Source organism: Mus caroli, unplaced genomic scaffold (genome assembly GCF_978045245.1).
Source record: "Mus caroli unplaced genomic scaffold, Mus_caroli_1 scaffold_19, whole genome shotgun sequence".
NCBI classification, from domain to species: Eukaryota; Metazoa; Chordata; class Mammalia; order Rodentia; family Muridae; genus Mus; species Mus caroli.
In genome coordinates, this window is record NW_028227274.1 from 42,761,654 (window position 1) to 42,776,548 (window position 14,895).

The window sequence follows — 14,895 nt, forward strand, 5'->3', positions numbered from 1 at the left end:
TTCTACAATAAATGTCTTAAAACCATTAAAAAAATGCATCTAAGTTGAATTAAAAACCAATCTGTTTCTAAAAGTTTTCAAACATTTGAAGTGATCATTACACAATTAAACATGTGTGGGTTGACTGACAGTAAGCTTCCTTATGGTACTGAGAGTATAAATCTGTTCTGAGTACTGGGAGAAAAGGAAATACAAGAGAGAATGAGCTGTGCTGGTGCAGGAGAGTAGAAGGAGCCGACTTTAGGGAAATAGCCAAAGAGGAAGAGATCCATGGAGGCTGAGTCCAGCAAGAAGGAGAAAGTGCTCATTAAGTAGACGGATGGAGAGAAGGGTGCTTCTAGAGGGGATGCAGGTGCTGAGTTTGGTGCTTGGAGCAGCCTGGTAGCACTGATGGCTGGAGTGTGAGAGGAATGTGCAAGGAGATAGTACAGTCGCTGAGCAACAGGCGAAGGCCTTAAATTAAATGCCCCAAGAAGGAGTCTGAACTTATCTGTAACGAACAGGCGAAGGCTAAAAGGATTTGAAAGGATGCCTGTTCTGTTTCATGTTATAGAAAAACAACTTCAGTGTCAGTAGAGGGGCCTGACAGGGGCAATCCAAGGGTGAGAATAACAGCACAGTCATTCTGGTTAGAGAAATAAATTTTAAGAAATCAAGACGCGAGTATGGGGGTGAGTCCCATTATTTTCATCTCTTGCCTATAATACATATAACTGCCAACATGTTGTTTATCTGAGTGGATGGCTTACCTCCAATGATATCACAGCAAATCTCAACTGTTTATGACTATGAAACAAATTCAGGTTAAGGTATCTGTCTTTTTGATTTCCTATCAGTAAGAGTCATCAATAAACAATGGCATGAGTTTGGTAATGGCTCATTTGCATATTTAAACTGACATTTTGAAATGACAATGAGAAGCTGGCAATTAACTGTTCTCTAAGGAAATGCCCTTTCCCCTCCATATGGCTTCCACTCTGGGACTCAGATTTGAGGAGATTTTTGATTTATGGAGCAACAGAGACTCTCTCCAGCTGAGATCCCTTTGTAATTTCATTTACAGTGCAAATGCCTGCGCCAGGATTGTACATGCCAAATCTGCCTATGTCAAGTTACCAATTAGAATGTGAAGTCATCCTCACTATAGAGGGCTAGTAATTAAAAAGTAAAGGTACTGAAGGCTTCAGAAGAAAACAAGTTCTCTTGTGTTAGATGGGTAGTATATGTGATAGAAAAGGCTCTCAAAAAGATATTAATTCCTGTTGCAAAGAATACACAAAGAGCAGAATGACTCAACTCTAGCTTCTATAAGCACTTACCAACCATCATTAGACTCCATTAACAAGTTGGAGATGTACCTTAGTGCTAAGTGATTAGTTGTTCCCGAAACCTGGGTTTTGTCTTTAACAGCATGATGTTTTCAAAGTGAAAAACATCAAGGAGAGGACTGGTGAGACAAGTCAGAGGGAGGCCAAGAGGATGTGGTGGTTTGAATATGCTTGGCCCAGGGAGTGGCAGTTTTGGGAGGTGTGGCCTTGTTAGATTAGGTGTGTCCTTGTTGGAGGAAATGTGTCACTGTGGGGAAGGGCAATGAGACTCTCCTCCTAACCACATGGGAGCCAGTCTTCTCCTATTTGCCTTCAGAACAAGAGGTTGAACTCTCAGCTCCTCCTGCACCATGCCTGCCTGGGCACTGCCATGTTCCTGCCTTGATGATAATGGAGCTCTGAACCTCTAAGACTGTTCCAGTTAAATATTGTCCTGAGGAATACCGAATGGCAGAGAAGCACCTGAAAAAATGTTCAACATCCTTAATCATCAGGGAAATGCAACTCAAAACAACCCTGAGATTCCACCTCACACCAGTCAGAATGGCTAAGATCAAAAATTCAGGTGACAGCAGATGCTGGCGAGGATGTGGAGAAAGAGGAACACTTCTCCATTGTTGGTGGGATTGCAAGCTTGTACAACCACTCTGGAAATCAGTCTGGCGGTTCCTCAGAAAATTGGACATAGTACTACCGGAGGATCCAGCAATACCTCTCCTGGGCATATATCCAGAAGATGTCCCAACCGGTAAAAAGGACACATGCTCCACTATGTTCATAGCAGCCCTATTTATAATAGCCAGAAGCTGGAAAGAACCCAGATGTCCCTCAACAGAGGAATGGATACAGAAATTATGGTACATTTACACAATGGAGTACTACTCAGCTATTAAAAAGAATGAATTTATGAAATTCCTAGCCAAATGGATGGACTTGGAGGGCATCATCTTGAGTGAAGTAACACAATCACAAAAGAACTCACACAATATGTATTCACTGATAAGTGGATATTAGCCCAAAACTTAGGATACCCAAGATATAAGATACAATTTGCTAAACGCATGAAACTCAAGAAGAATGAAGACCAAAGTGTGGACACTGTGCACCTTCTTAGAATTGGGAACAAAACACCCAGGGAAGGAGTTACAGAGACAAAGTTCGTAGCTGTGATGAAAGGATGGACCATTTAGAGACTGCTGTATCCAGGGATCCATCCCATAATCAGCTTCTAAACGCTGACACCATTGCATACACTAGCAAGATTTTGCTGAAAGGACCCAAATATAGCTGTCTCTTGTGAGACGATGCCGGGGCCTAGCAAACACAGGAGTGGATGTTCACAGTCAGCTATTGGATGTATCACAGGGCTCCCAATGGAGAAGCTAGAGAAAGTAACCAAGGAGGTAAAGGGATCTGCAACCCTATTGTTGGAACAACATGATGTACTAACCAGAACCCCGGAGCTCTTGTCTCTAGCTGCATATGTATCGAAAGATGGCCTAGTCGGCCATCAATGGAAAGAGAGGCCCATTGGACTTGCAAACTTTATATGCCCCAATATAGGGGAATGCCAGGGCCAAAAGAATGGGAATGGGTGGGTAGGGAAGTGGGGGGCGCTATGGGGGACTTTTGGGATAGCATTGGAAATGTAATTGAGGAAAATATGTAATAAAAATATTAAAAATTAAAAAAAAATATTGTCCTTATAAGAGTTGCCTTGGTCATGATGTTTGTTCACAGCAGTGAAACCCTAACTAAGATAGAGGAAGAGGACCCAGATGGCAGAAGGAGAGAAATGACTACACAAGTTGTTATCTGACCTTTCACATGACACTTACAGACACATAAATAACCAACCACTTTTTACTGGATATACGACCTACTCTACCAGATAGAACCCATACCTGACATACCTAAAGTAGACAAGAACCAGGAAACTAGAGGGGTCATGGGCTCTAGGGAAAAACTTACTACAATTAGTCTGCTAAAGGAACATGGCAATAAAATGACTCCTACTGACATTGGTATAGCCATAGTGTATCACTCAGTCCCCATTAAAGAAGTTTCTAATTATGGTAGATGGGAATTAACACAGAGACTCCCAGCTGTGAAATGTGCAGAGGGTGAGACACTTAGGAACACTAAGCCCTAGACAGTATATGTTTATCAAAACCTCCCTCTCAAGGCCCAGGGATCTATAGGGAAGAGGAGGCAGAAGGGTTGTAAAAGCCCAGATGTGGTGGATGATCTTGTGGTAACAGTGTGTTTCAGACAAACAGGGCTGATACTCACAGACTATCACAGAGAACTCACAGAGACTCTGACAGCACACCCAAGATCTTCACAGCTTCAAAACAGACAAAATTAGGACAAGGAGATGACTTTGTTGTCCAATGATTCACACATTAGAAAATTCATCCTAGTTTAATGGGATGAATATTTTTTTAGTATATTCACACAGTTAAATTGGCCCACCAACTTGTGGGCCAATTAAGAACTCTCTTTTCCTGTCCATGAACATAGGCTGCTTTCCCAACAACCCAATCATTTTTAATGTACTAGAGGATCGACATGTCACTGGAAAAATAAATGATACTCTTCTACGACAAGATCATGGATAATTGTGACTTTGTTTTTGAACATTTGTATATTTTTCAAAAAAAAAATTCCCAGACAGATTTTCAATATACAAGAACACACATCCTACTGGTCACACTTGGTCATTTCTCCATTGGAATTTGCTGAGTGTGTGCTATACCATCACAAGCTATGGCAGGTATGAATCTTAACAAAACACGGAGCTTATTGCCTTATGGAAGTCAGTGTAGAATAATAGTAATGATCAAAATAACCATGAAATTTATAAGGTGAAAAGAATGTTTTAGAAGACAAAGTTTGTTACTATAATAGAGAATACCAGTGGGATAGAGTGAACCCATTTTGATATAAGAAATATACTTTCTCTTTTAAAGATCAACTTTGTGAGGGTGTGATGGTTTGTACAGGAAGTAGCACTATTTGGAGGTGTGGCCTTGTTGGAGTAGGTGTGTCACTGTGGGCGTGGGCTTTAAGACCCTACTCCTAGCAGTCTGGAATGGAGACTTTAATGAACAGCCTTCAAATGAAGATGTAGAACTCTCAGCTCCTCCTGCACCATACCTGCCTGGATGCTGCCATGTTCTTGCCTTGATGATTCTGGACTGAACCTCTGAACCTGTAAGCCAGCCCCAATTGAATGTTTTCCTTTATAAGACTTGCCTTGGTCATGGTGTCTGTTCACAGCAGTAAAACAGGGGGGTTACAAGTTTTATAATTTAGCCAGGCATGGTGGCACATGTCTTTAATCCCAGCATTTGGGAGGCAGAGGCAGGTGGATTTCTGAATTCGAGGCCAGCCTGGTCTACAGAGTGAGTTCCAGGACAGCCAGGACTACACAGAGAAACCCTGTCTCAAAAAAACAAACAAACAAACAAACAAAACCCCAAGTTTTATAATTTAATAATAAAAAGAGAAATAGCAGAATTTTTAAATGGAACAGAGATTTCTCCAAAGAACACCCACAAATATCCAATAAGGACACATTAAGATATTCACTATCATTAGCCATTAGGAAAATGCAAATCAAAACTACCATAAGGTACCACTTTAAACGCAGCAGGGTGGCCATAAATAATTAGTGCCCTTGAAGATGCAGGGAAGATAGAACTGCTTGTTGGGATGTGAAATGGTGCAGGTGCTGTGAAAGCTATCTAATTCTTCTTCAAACACTTAAACTTAGAATTTCCATGACACTCAGGAACTCTACTTCGAGGAATATACTTAGGAATAAAAGAGAATATGTGCACACAAGAATGTGTACATGAATATTCATGATAGCATTACTCACAGTAATCAGAAGACAGAAACATTCAAATGTTCCTCAGCTGATGAACAAACAGCATATGTTGTATCATTACAATGAAATATGATTCAGCCATGAGAAATGAAGCATTACATACTAAAACAGGCAGAAACTTGAAAGTGTTAGCTAACTGGAAAAAAACCACCACGATCACAAAAGAGCATACCTAACTCCACTCATGTGAAATGTCCAGAAGAGAGACATAAAATTGATTAGTGGTTGCTAAGGTTTGGAGCAAGGGGAAGGATGGAGAAAAGAGATCCAAAGAGAACAGGTTTTGGTTTGTCTAGCTTTTAATGCACCAAACTTTGAGCTGGGATTTAGGGGAAGGTTACAATGCAACTACTAGGCTTAGCTATTTGTCAGATATGCTCAAAATAGGCAGCTTCATTCCTGGAGTGTTCATGATGCAAGCACAAAAAAAAAAACTGAGTTTGTGTCTCCAGTACCCATATACGTGCACATAGATAATCAATCTCAGGTTTGAAGAGGTGGAGACACTAGGATCCCTGGATCTCACTGTCCTACCAGTTCAGTAAATCACTGAGCTCCAGGGTCAGTGAAAGACCCTGTCTCAAAAAATAAAGGGAAGGGGCTAGAGAAAAGACTCAGCAGTTAAGAGCACATACTCATTTTCTGGAGGACTGGAGGTCAATGCCCAGCACCCACAACAGGTGGCTCACAATTGTGTAACTTCAACTTCTAACACCTCTGGCTTCTGCAGGCACTCATATGAACTCATGTGCACATACTCACACACAGACACACATGCATGAGTAAAAACCACAAGATTAAAAGCTTTAAAAATAAACCAACCTGATGTCAACCTCTGGTTTCCATGTACATGAAGGCTTCCATATATGTGAAAGCATCCTTAAGCACACACTGACATGAATACCTACATTTGCACACATACACACACACACACACACACACACATGAGAGAGAGAGAGAGAGAGAGAGAGAGAGAGAGAGAGAGAGAGAGAGAGAGAGAGAGAGAGGAAGTGAAAACACAAAGCCTAACCCCTACTACTTCCTATAATCTGATACGTGGGGTTCAGAATTCACTATTGTGAATGAACACGGGCTCAGTCACGATAAGGTGAATTCACTACTGGGAAACAGGGGGTTAGGTCATTATAATGCTAGTGAAGGGTACTAGAAGAGCCTGCTGCGCTGTCACTGCACAACCCAAATCCTATCCTGTCCGGCATAAAGATGCTTGATGATAAATTCATGGACCATCTCAGCTACTGAGTGGGGATGGTTCTGCATCCCTTTGACAGGTAGGCACTCCCTGCTAGGGGCACCAATTCAGGGAATCTTCAATTAGCCAAAGTCTTTCCTGGTGGGGAAGACTATGAAGAGAACATTGACAGTAAAAGTCCCATCTCTTATCTCATTGACATTCACACACACACACACACACACACACACACACACACACACACACACACTGCTTCTCTCTTTTCTTTCTCTTTCCTCCAGACATAAGGTTGCCAGCCCACTCCAGTTTAGAATAAGGGCTAGGTAGAGGACCAGAGACAGTATAGTCAAGTGAAGATTATTATGCAGGAGGGGAACTTATATGAACTGATTCCTACTTTCCCATCCAAGAGCTACGGCTTGTTCTAAGTGACAGAGCTTAGATTTCATGGACCACTGTACCTAGGCGAAGTACAATTTCCCTCACATTCTATTGCAGGTAGAGGTGGCAAAGGGTTGTAATTTGAAAAATAAGATATTCGGGTAAGTCTTGTTATAATGATATAGGCACTGCATACTTCAACGCTCTTTTATATCTTCCTCTAGAACTTGGGGGTGAAACTGGAGCTAGGGCAATTATAGCTGTGCCATGAGATAATTTTGGGTGCTTTACATGAAGAATCCTGCTGGGGAAAGGAAGGAGGAATCTGGGCACTGCCGGCCCTGTGCCAATGATAAGGGTTGAGTGTAGAAACTCCAACTCTCATGTTTAATAAAAGGAGAAATTTTTAGTTTTCAAAGCCAAGTCCTCAGATTTTGTTCAGAGAATTCATTATACTCTATGGTAAATAGATCCATTGTGGAAACTAAAATGAGCATTTATACAGTTAAGTCTAGTTCACATAAAGCAACATATTAATAGGCCAAATTAGGAAAGGGAAGATAAGAATGTTGTTAATTTCCTGTATGCATTCTTGCTTGTGTGAAGGTAAATTCCTTATGCACTCCAACTTGAATGTAGATTGCTATTATTATTAGAACAATGAGAAGATGACCTTTCACATAGGCAAGCCCCCAAACCACAGACTATAATAAACTTAAAAAAAAACATTAATTCAAGCTAAACATAAAAATAAAAATAAAAAATAATAAAAACAAGCAAACAAATGAACAACAATAACAACAACAAAAACAATCGAAAACAAACCCCATAAAACCCTATGTGCGATCTATCAGAGCTACATACTGTTTTCATTTCAGAACAGAATAATTACTTTTTTTTGTCTTGATGGTATTTCTCAGCGAAACTTTGGAAAAAAATAATAAAAGCTCACCAACATTGATAATTGAATCAAGTCTCAAATAAATGATGGGTTTTTGTTTTGTTTTGTTTTTGTTTTTTTTTTTGTACCTGCCAAATTGTTACAGGTTAAATGACCTATTTCAGAGAGCTTTTCAGTAACTTGGGGAATATATTCCTTGATTCCTGTTTCCTTTAGGTAGGCAAGGGCAAACAACGAACAGGCTGCCCCCCAGATTTTCCGAATGGGTATCGAGCATCCCCAAGACTTAGTTTAAAGAAACAAGAGTAGACAAAAGCTAGACTGCCTGTTTTGTTGAAGGCAATTCAAAATTCTGAGCGAACTTCTTTATTCCCGGAAGACAACCTTTCATAAAAGCTCACTGCAACTTGGAGTCCACACATCACCTTTAACTTCTAAGGCTTACAAATTTGGGCAGTACTCATCATTTGATCCAATGCTGTAGACTAAAAGCACATCACCAGACCTGGATCTACCTGGAAGCAAACAGTGAATGGAGGTGCGGAGGACACACCTCCCAACAGGGTGGGGAGTAGGGAGGGTCTTATATTCTAGACTCTTCAAACCCTAGTTCGCTCCTGGTAGCTTCCTGTGCCCCAGAGTAGTGTGTTTAGATCGCTACTAGGGGACAAATTCTGTCCTCTCTCTGGACTCGGAGAGAGTTTGGGATTCAGGTACTTTTCCTACGCTATTTACCTGCATGAGTCTGTCACTGACAGCGCCCCTGCCTGGGTTGCCCACCTGTCCCCAACCGCACATTGGCACCTGCGGTGTCTCAGCAGCCACAGGAGAGCAGAGCCTTCTACCTGGGACCCGCAGGTAGCTCTGGAAAGCATCCAGAGCGGCCCCTCGACCCCGTGGCCCAGCCAGAGAAGAGCTCCCAGAACCAAACTTTCCTCGCGAGCGCGCCAGCAACTTGGCTGGAGTTTAGTCGGAGGGTCGCCTACCTGCTGATGTAGCCATCGCCGTCGCCGTCGCACGTCTGGAAGAGCCGCCGCAGACGCTCCTCCTCGCCGGTGCTGGACGTGTCGCTGCTGCCACCGCTGCTGTTGCAGGCGCTTGCAGCCGCCATCGCGCTCCCGCCCGGAGGAGGAACAGCAGGACCTGCACCGCTCACAAACGCTGACAGCCCCGAACCTGCCCGACGACGGAGCATGCCCAGTGGCCGCGCCGGAGCTCCCGGCTACCGATTCCACCTCTCCGGGTTTTGCCGGGGCTGGGAAGATGGGCGTCCCGGAATCGCCCAAGTGGCACCTGCGGAGCGAGAGTGGCTCTGGGAATCGCGGAGTCTGGGATGCCTACCGAAAGTCAAAGAAGGCTCCAGGCACCTGGCACTAGGGCATGATGTAGACAGAATGGCGGTGTTCTCCTGGCGCTAGTGCGCAGAGTAGGGGATTCCTTTTCGCCCCGGTGGCTTGTGTGTGTGTGTGTGGGGGGGGGGTGCCGCCGGGGACCAGAGTATGTGACTCCTGTGTTGCAGGCTGAAAACTGTTGTGATTCCGCTTTCCAGAGCGTGCTGAATTCTGACTCCGCTGCCTGGAATGAGACTCAGAAAGGCTGGCATTTTAAAGTTTTACATCTAACATGCAACTAAACTTAGCCTGTATTTATCTTTCACTGGAACAATATGCCTTTCAGTGGGATTTTCTGCACTTTGGGTCGGTTTCTGGTAACAGTGCTCTGCTGGGCTAACTACAATAGACTTTATCCCAACTGCTTTAATCACATCAACACTGAACATAATAGACGGTCTCATGCTACAGATCTAGAAAATCCCTCGCTTGGGGAGTGGATAAAGCTATCGGGTTATCTTGAGCGTAAAGGAGATAGTACATAATGCGGGACAACACCTAGCTTCAGCTGCGTGCTCAATGGATACTAATCCTGACTTGCAGGTAGGGCTGCCGAGGTGCTTAGGTTTGCTCCAGGTTACAAGCCTTGTGTCAGCGCAGAGGCAAGCCTAGACAATCATAACTCCAGATCAGGAGTCCTTAAACACCACACTAACCTATCATAGCAAGGGGCAAAGGAACCACAATGAAACAATTTGTGGTTTAGTGAATGATTCTGTTCCAGGCTTTCTGCCAGAGGTCTGTGAAGTTGTGTGGTAGTTTAAAAACATGCCCAACGATTCTTTGGTCTCATCAGAAGGTGGAGTAAGTTTTCTCCTCCTGAACCTGGCTGGGACTTTGTAACTAGCTTGATTTTTGAAGCTAGCTTTAAAATGGTAGCAGATTCTACCTGTCTTTCTTTGGGGACAAGAACCTTGGATGCTACAACCTTCTCTGAAAGAAGCTGCTCTGCTGAAAAATCCATGCAAAGAGAACTAGAGAGAGAGAGAGAGAGAGAGAGAGAGAGAGAGAGAGAGAGAGAGAGAGAGAGAGAGAGATATCAGCCTCCAGATGTTTGGGCCTTCTCTGGCCTGGAGCCAAACATAAATGAGATATGATGCTTTCTCTAGATATTGCAAATCCATAAACAAAACTAGAGCCTATCAAAGCTAAGCCAACAGTCCAGAGTTCTAATGATATGACTATAAAAAGTTTATTGTGGTTTTAAATCATTGAATTTTAGGGTAATGTGTTTGTTTAGCAGTAGGTTGTTGGAGCAAGTTGATCTCTCTTGGGATTGACTACAGGGTCAGCAGGAAGGAATCTTTGCTCTTTTTCTCTTCTCTTTCATCCCATCTACCTATTCCTACTTTAGTTCTTCCTAGTTCTGCAAGCTCTGAATATTTCAGATATTTGGGGGTACTTGTAGTCAGATATTGGATGTGTTAGAAATGAGTTTGGTGTCGCAAACATTAATCACTCAATGAAAAACTTCAGCAAGGCAAAAAGTTTTACTTCTGGACTGGAGAGATAGCTCAGGGGTTGAGAGTGGTTGCTGTCCTTGCAGAGGACCTAGGTTATAGTTCCAACCACCAGCATAGCAGCTTACAGCCACCCTTGAATCCAGTTTCCCGAGAATCTAGTGCCTTGTCCTGGTCTCTGTGGTCATCAGCCATGCACACAACACATTGGTAACCACAACCACACACAAACAAATCTTTTTAAAAATTTTTACCTCTGTAAAAGGTTGCAGGCAAACACATCAGGGGTTCTTCTGAGTTTTTATTCCCAATGCAAAGGGGCCCTGTGCCTCACTATGAGTGGTAGAGCTTGGTGTCAGCTGATAGTCAAAGAATACCTTTTGAGAATAGGAGGCAGCCTCGAGCAAATGTTCTCATCTTAGATAAATACTGATGAAAGAAGAGGTTTTGCCAAATGGCATCTTTACAAATGTCTTTAAAGATGGAGGTTTTTTTGGATAGGAAACACAGCACATTTCATTAATATTTCCCACAAATGGAATATCTCTTTAGAAGAAATTTGCAAATATACCCAACAATATTTGCCTAAAAGATGCTACCAACATCATCAATATTCCTGGGGGAGGATGCTTATATTGTACAATATTTAGTTTTTTATATTTCTACTTTTATAGAATAAAATCTTTATCATCACAACAAGAATTGTTTGCCTTTGTCTTAGTTTGAGTTTTGTTGCTGACATTATGACCACTGCAACTCTTGTAAAGGAAAACACTTAATTTGAGACTGGCTTACAGTTTCGGAGATTTAATTTATTATCATCATGGCAGGAAGCATGGTAGTGTGCAGGTAGGCATGGTGCTAGAGAAGCCAAGAGTTCTTTATCTTGATCCATAGGCAGCAGAGAGAGACTGTGTGCCACACTGGGCACAGCTTGAGCATAGGAGACCTCAAAGGTCATCCCAACAGTGACACACTTCCTCTTACAAGACCACACCTACTCCAATAAGGACACACCTCCTAGTAGTGCCACTCCCTATAGGCCAAGCATTCAATCACATGAGTCTATGGGGGCCATACTTATTCAGACCACCACAGCGCTCAAATCCACCTTGACATTGTGACTCGTGATTTAAAAGCATTTTTTTTCCTAAGTATAAAATGTATAACGTGGCCTGGAAACCCAGAGATTTTCCCAAGCTTTAAGTGGATCTTTCTATAACTTCATGTCTATACAAGGTAGAGATTTAACTACCAACTGATAATATTTTTAAGACAATGTTTTTCTTGTTCGAGAATGTATACATAGCTCTTTGGGTTTACATTTAAATAATTTTGGATTAAATCTGGATATTCTAAAAGAGGATCTTGACAAATTTCTAACCACTGTTTTCCCGTGCTTGGGTAACTTAGAAATGGCTAAACAAATAGGTTCAACTTTTCAGAGGAGATTTTTGTTTCTGAGTTGATATAAAACATGTGAAATTTACCTGAAAAGGTTATGAGAGAGGATGATATTTGCAAGATAGTGGAAAGTAGAGATGCCATATGAATATAAAGATGACAAATATAAGTAAGGAACTTAGGACAGGAGCAATAGCCAGAGCCATTAATATAACTGTGCTGTTTATGTGATAATTCCAAAAGGTCTATGTATTTATCTAAAATGGCTGCATGGCTTTCTTTTCCTTCTCTAGTTTTGTTTTTATTCTAAGTTTCTTCTTGGTTATAATTTCCTTTCATATTTATGTAGTGCATTCCAATGTATCTTGCTAGGCACATTGCAAGATACAGGGGCTCATTTATCTAAAGTTATCAATTAAAGTTAGTGAGCAAAGCACTTTGCAAACCTAATTATCTCCTCCTGCTCATGCTTCCAAACTCTTAAATGCACCAAGGCTACAGGCAAATGCTGGAGTAGGGCTCCCTGCAGCCAGCTGCCTGCCTTCTCTCTAGAGTGTTTTTATTATAAGCTCTGCTAAATTCCCATAACCTTCCAACCTCACTCTTCCAAGTCTTTCTTAGCTTGAAGCACACAGTTTCTAAGGAAGAATCCTATGGTGAAATCGTGAGTTGTCTTCCAACCTCTCTTGTCCCTTAGTGTCAATTATTATTAAATGAGGCTGCAGATTTCTGAGAGAAAATACTGAGGTAAAGTCAAGGAAGCCAAATCAACTTTTCCAAATTTCTTATCACAAGTTACTAATGCCCTTTGACGCTCTTCCTTAATGCTACATGCTGGGGATACATTTCAGCCATCTTTTTTACGTATTTATTTATTTAGCCATTGTGTGAGAGGTAGAAGAGTATGTGGGAGGTGGAAGATGTAATTCAACCCAAAAAGGCTACATAGGGGACCCAAGTACAGAAAGCAACTGAAATTGAACTCATAACCACCAGTCACAAACAAGGCAGAGTTTCAGGTACAAGATACTAAAGATCTCCACATAGGTAGAAAAGGCACAGGAAGCAGGATGAGGCAAAGGGGAGGGCTTCACTGTGATGCAAGCCTAGAGTGCCCATATTCGAGATGACAGAGAATTTTCTTCTGTATTTTAGGTTAACTTATTTATGTGTATAAGAGTTCTGGCATATGTACATATGTATATGTGTCTATGTATATATGTGTATATATGTATATGTGATGTACATATGTATGTGTGTGCATATGCATATATATATGTGTGTGTATATACATATGTGTATATGTACATAGTATATATGTATATATGTGTATATATGTACATGTGTATATGTATATATTGCACCACATTATGCCTAGCACCCCTACTGGGCAAAAGAGGGTGTTGGATCCCCTGGGACTGGAATTACAGCTGGTTGTTAGTCAAATGTAGGAAGTAGGGCTTCCTACCATGTGAGTGTTAGAAACTGAACCCAGGTCCTCTGTCAGAGCAACTAGTGCTCTTAAGCACTGAGACATCTCTCAAGCTCCTTATAGAGAATTCTAAGATAAACTGAATTCATTATCTATGGCTGCGGCAACAAATTTCCAGAGCACAATTATTTTTAACAATATGTTTCTTATGTTCTAATTCTGGAGGCCCAAATCCTGAAATGAGTCTCATTGAGAGTTAAGATCAAAGTGTTGGCAGGACATGTTCCATCTGGAAGCTGAGGTAGAAAACCATGTTCTTTGCCAGCTGTTGGAGGATGTCTGTTTTTCTTGACTCTGACAGTCTTCAAAGAGAACTGATCAGCATTTTTAAATGTGATTAACTTACTATCCTCTTACAGATCAGAAGGCCCCATGAACACTGGTCTCTCCCAAATTGCTGAAGATTATGTGTACTTTAAGGCCAGCAAATTAGCAACCCTGATTCTGTCTGCAGTTTTGCCGCCTGGCTATTTTTAGAGATTGAGGCGGAGATGGCAGAGACTGAACATCTGCCCAATCCACCAGGTTATCCATCACTGACACAGTGGGCTTTACAGTCATGCTCCAGCTGATCACCAGGAAGAGATCCCCAACAATCTAGATCTACAGAACAGGACAGTGTCTTCATAGCATCATGAGTTTCCCAACAGGGTTAACAGCTAAAGGACCTTCTCCCAGCATTCTTAAGTGCTGAGACACAAGTCCTTTCCTGAGGGGAGAGCTAAGTAGCACATCTCCCCTCAGTCCATCCCTAAGTCCTGTGGGTCCACTTCAGATTAGGAGAGAACTACTCCTGGATTTTGTAGAGTTTCCATAGCCAGGAGAATTTTTTTTAACATTTAAAATTTTACTTTTTATTTCAAGTGTATGTGTGTTTGTGTGCATGTATGTGTACTATGTACATTCCTGGTGTCTGTAGAGACCAGAAAAGGGAAGGAATCATATTCCTTAGAACTGGAGTTAGAGATGCTTGTGACCTGATACATGGGTTCTGGGAGCTGAATTCAGATTTTCTGTTAGAATCACAAGTGCTGGTAAGTCCTGAGCCATCTCCTTAACTCCTAGGACTTTTTAAAAACATTGAATGTGGTTCTACATACCAGGACACTACATCCCAAACCCTTCTTGCAGAATCTTAAAAGAGAAAATTTAGTGAGAGAAGAATTCTAGTCTTTATCACAGCTTCAGATCTTGGGGTCCCAACAGATACTTGAGTCTTGACTTGCCTCACTCTCAGAGTGCAGACTTGGGCTATTTGCCAATTGGCACAATGCAGGTGCTCATTTCTGCCAAGGTTGGGGTTGCTGCACATGCTCATCTACTCTTAGAACTGGATGAGAGGGTGCTAGGAGTTCCCCACATCAGTCACCTGCACTCTAAATGTACTCCTCCCTGACTGGATTTGCTCCTGACTGGAGCTCCATTCCTCT

At 42.0% G+C, this 14,895-nt stretch overlaps 1 protein-coding gene across 1 annotated transcript in view; it reads right to left on the reverse strand.

Moving 5' to 3' along the window:
- Mcc (MCC regulator of Wnt signaling pathway) overlaps positions 1-9,178 on the reverse strand; it is a 387,208-nt gene extending 378,030 nt beyond the window's left edge. The window contains exon 1 of the mRNA XM_085833615.1: positions 8,705-9,178. Coding sequence (XP_085689741.1) covers positions 8,705-8,913 — 209 coding nt within the window. The 5' untranslated portion in view covers positions 8,914-9,178. The remainder of the gene's footprint in view (positions 1-8,704) is intronic.
- Between the last annotated feature and the right edge of the window lie 5,717 nt (positions 9,179-14,895).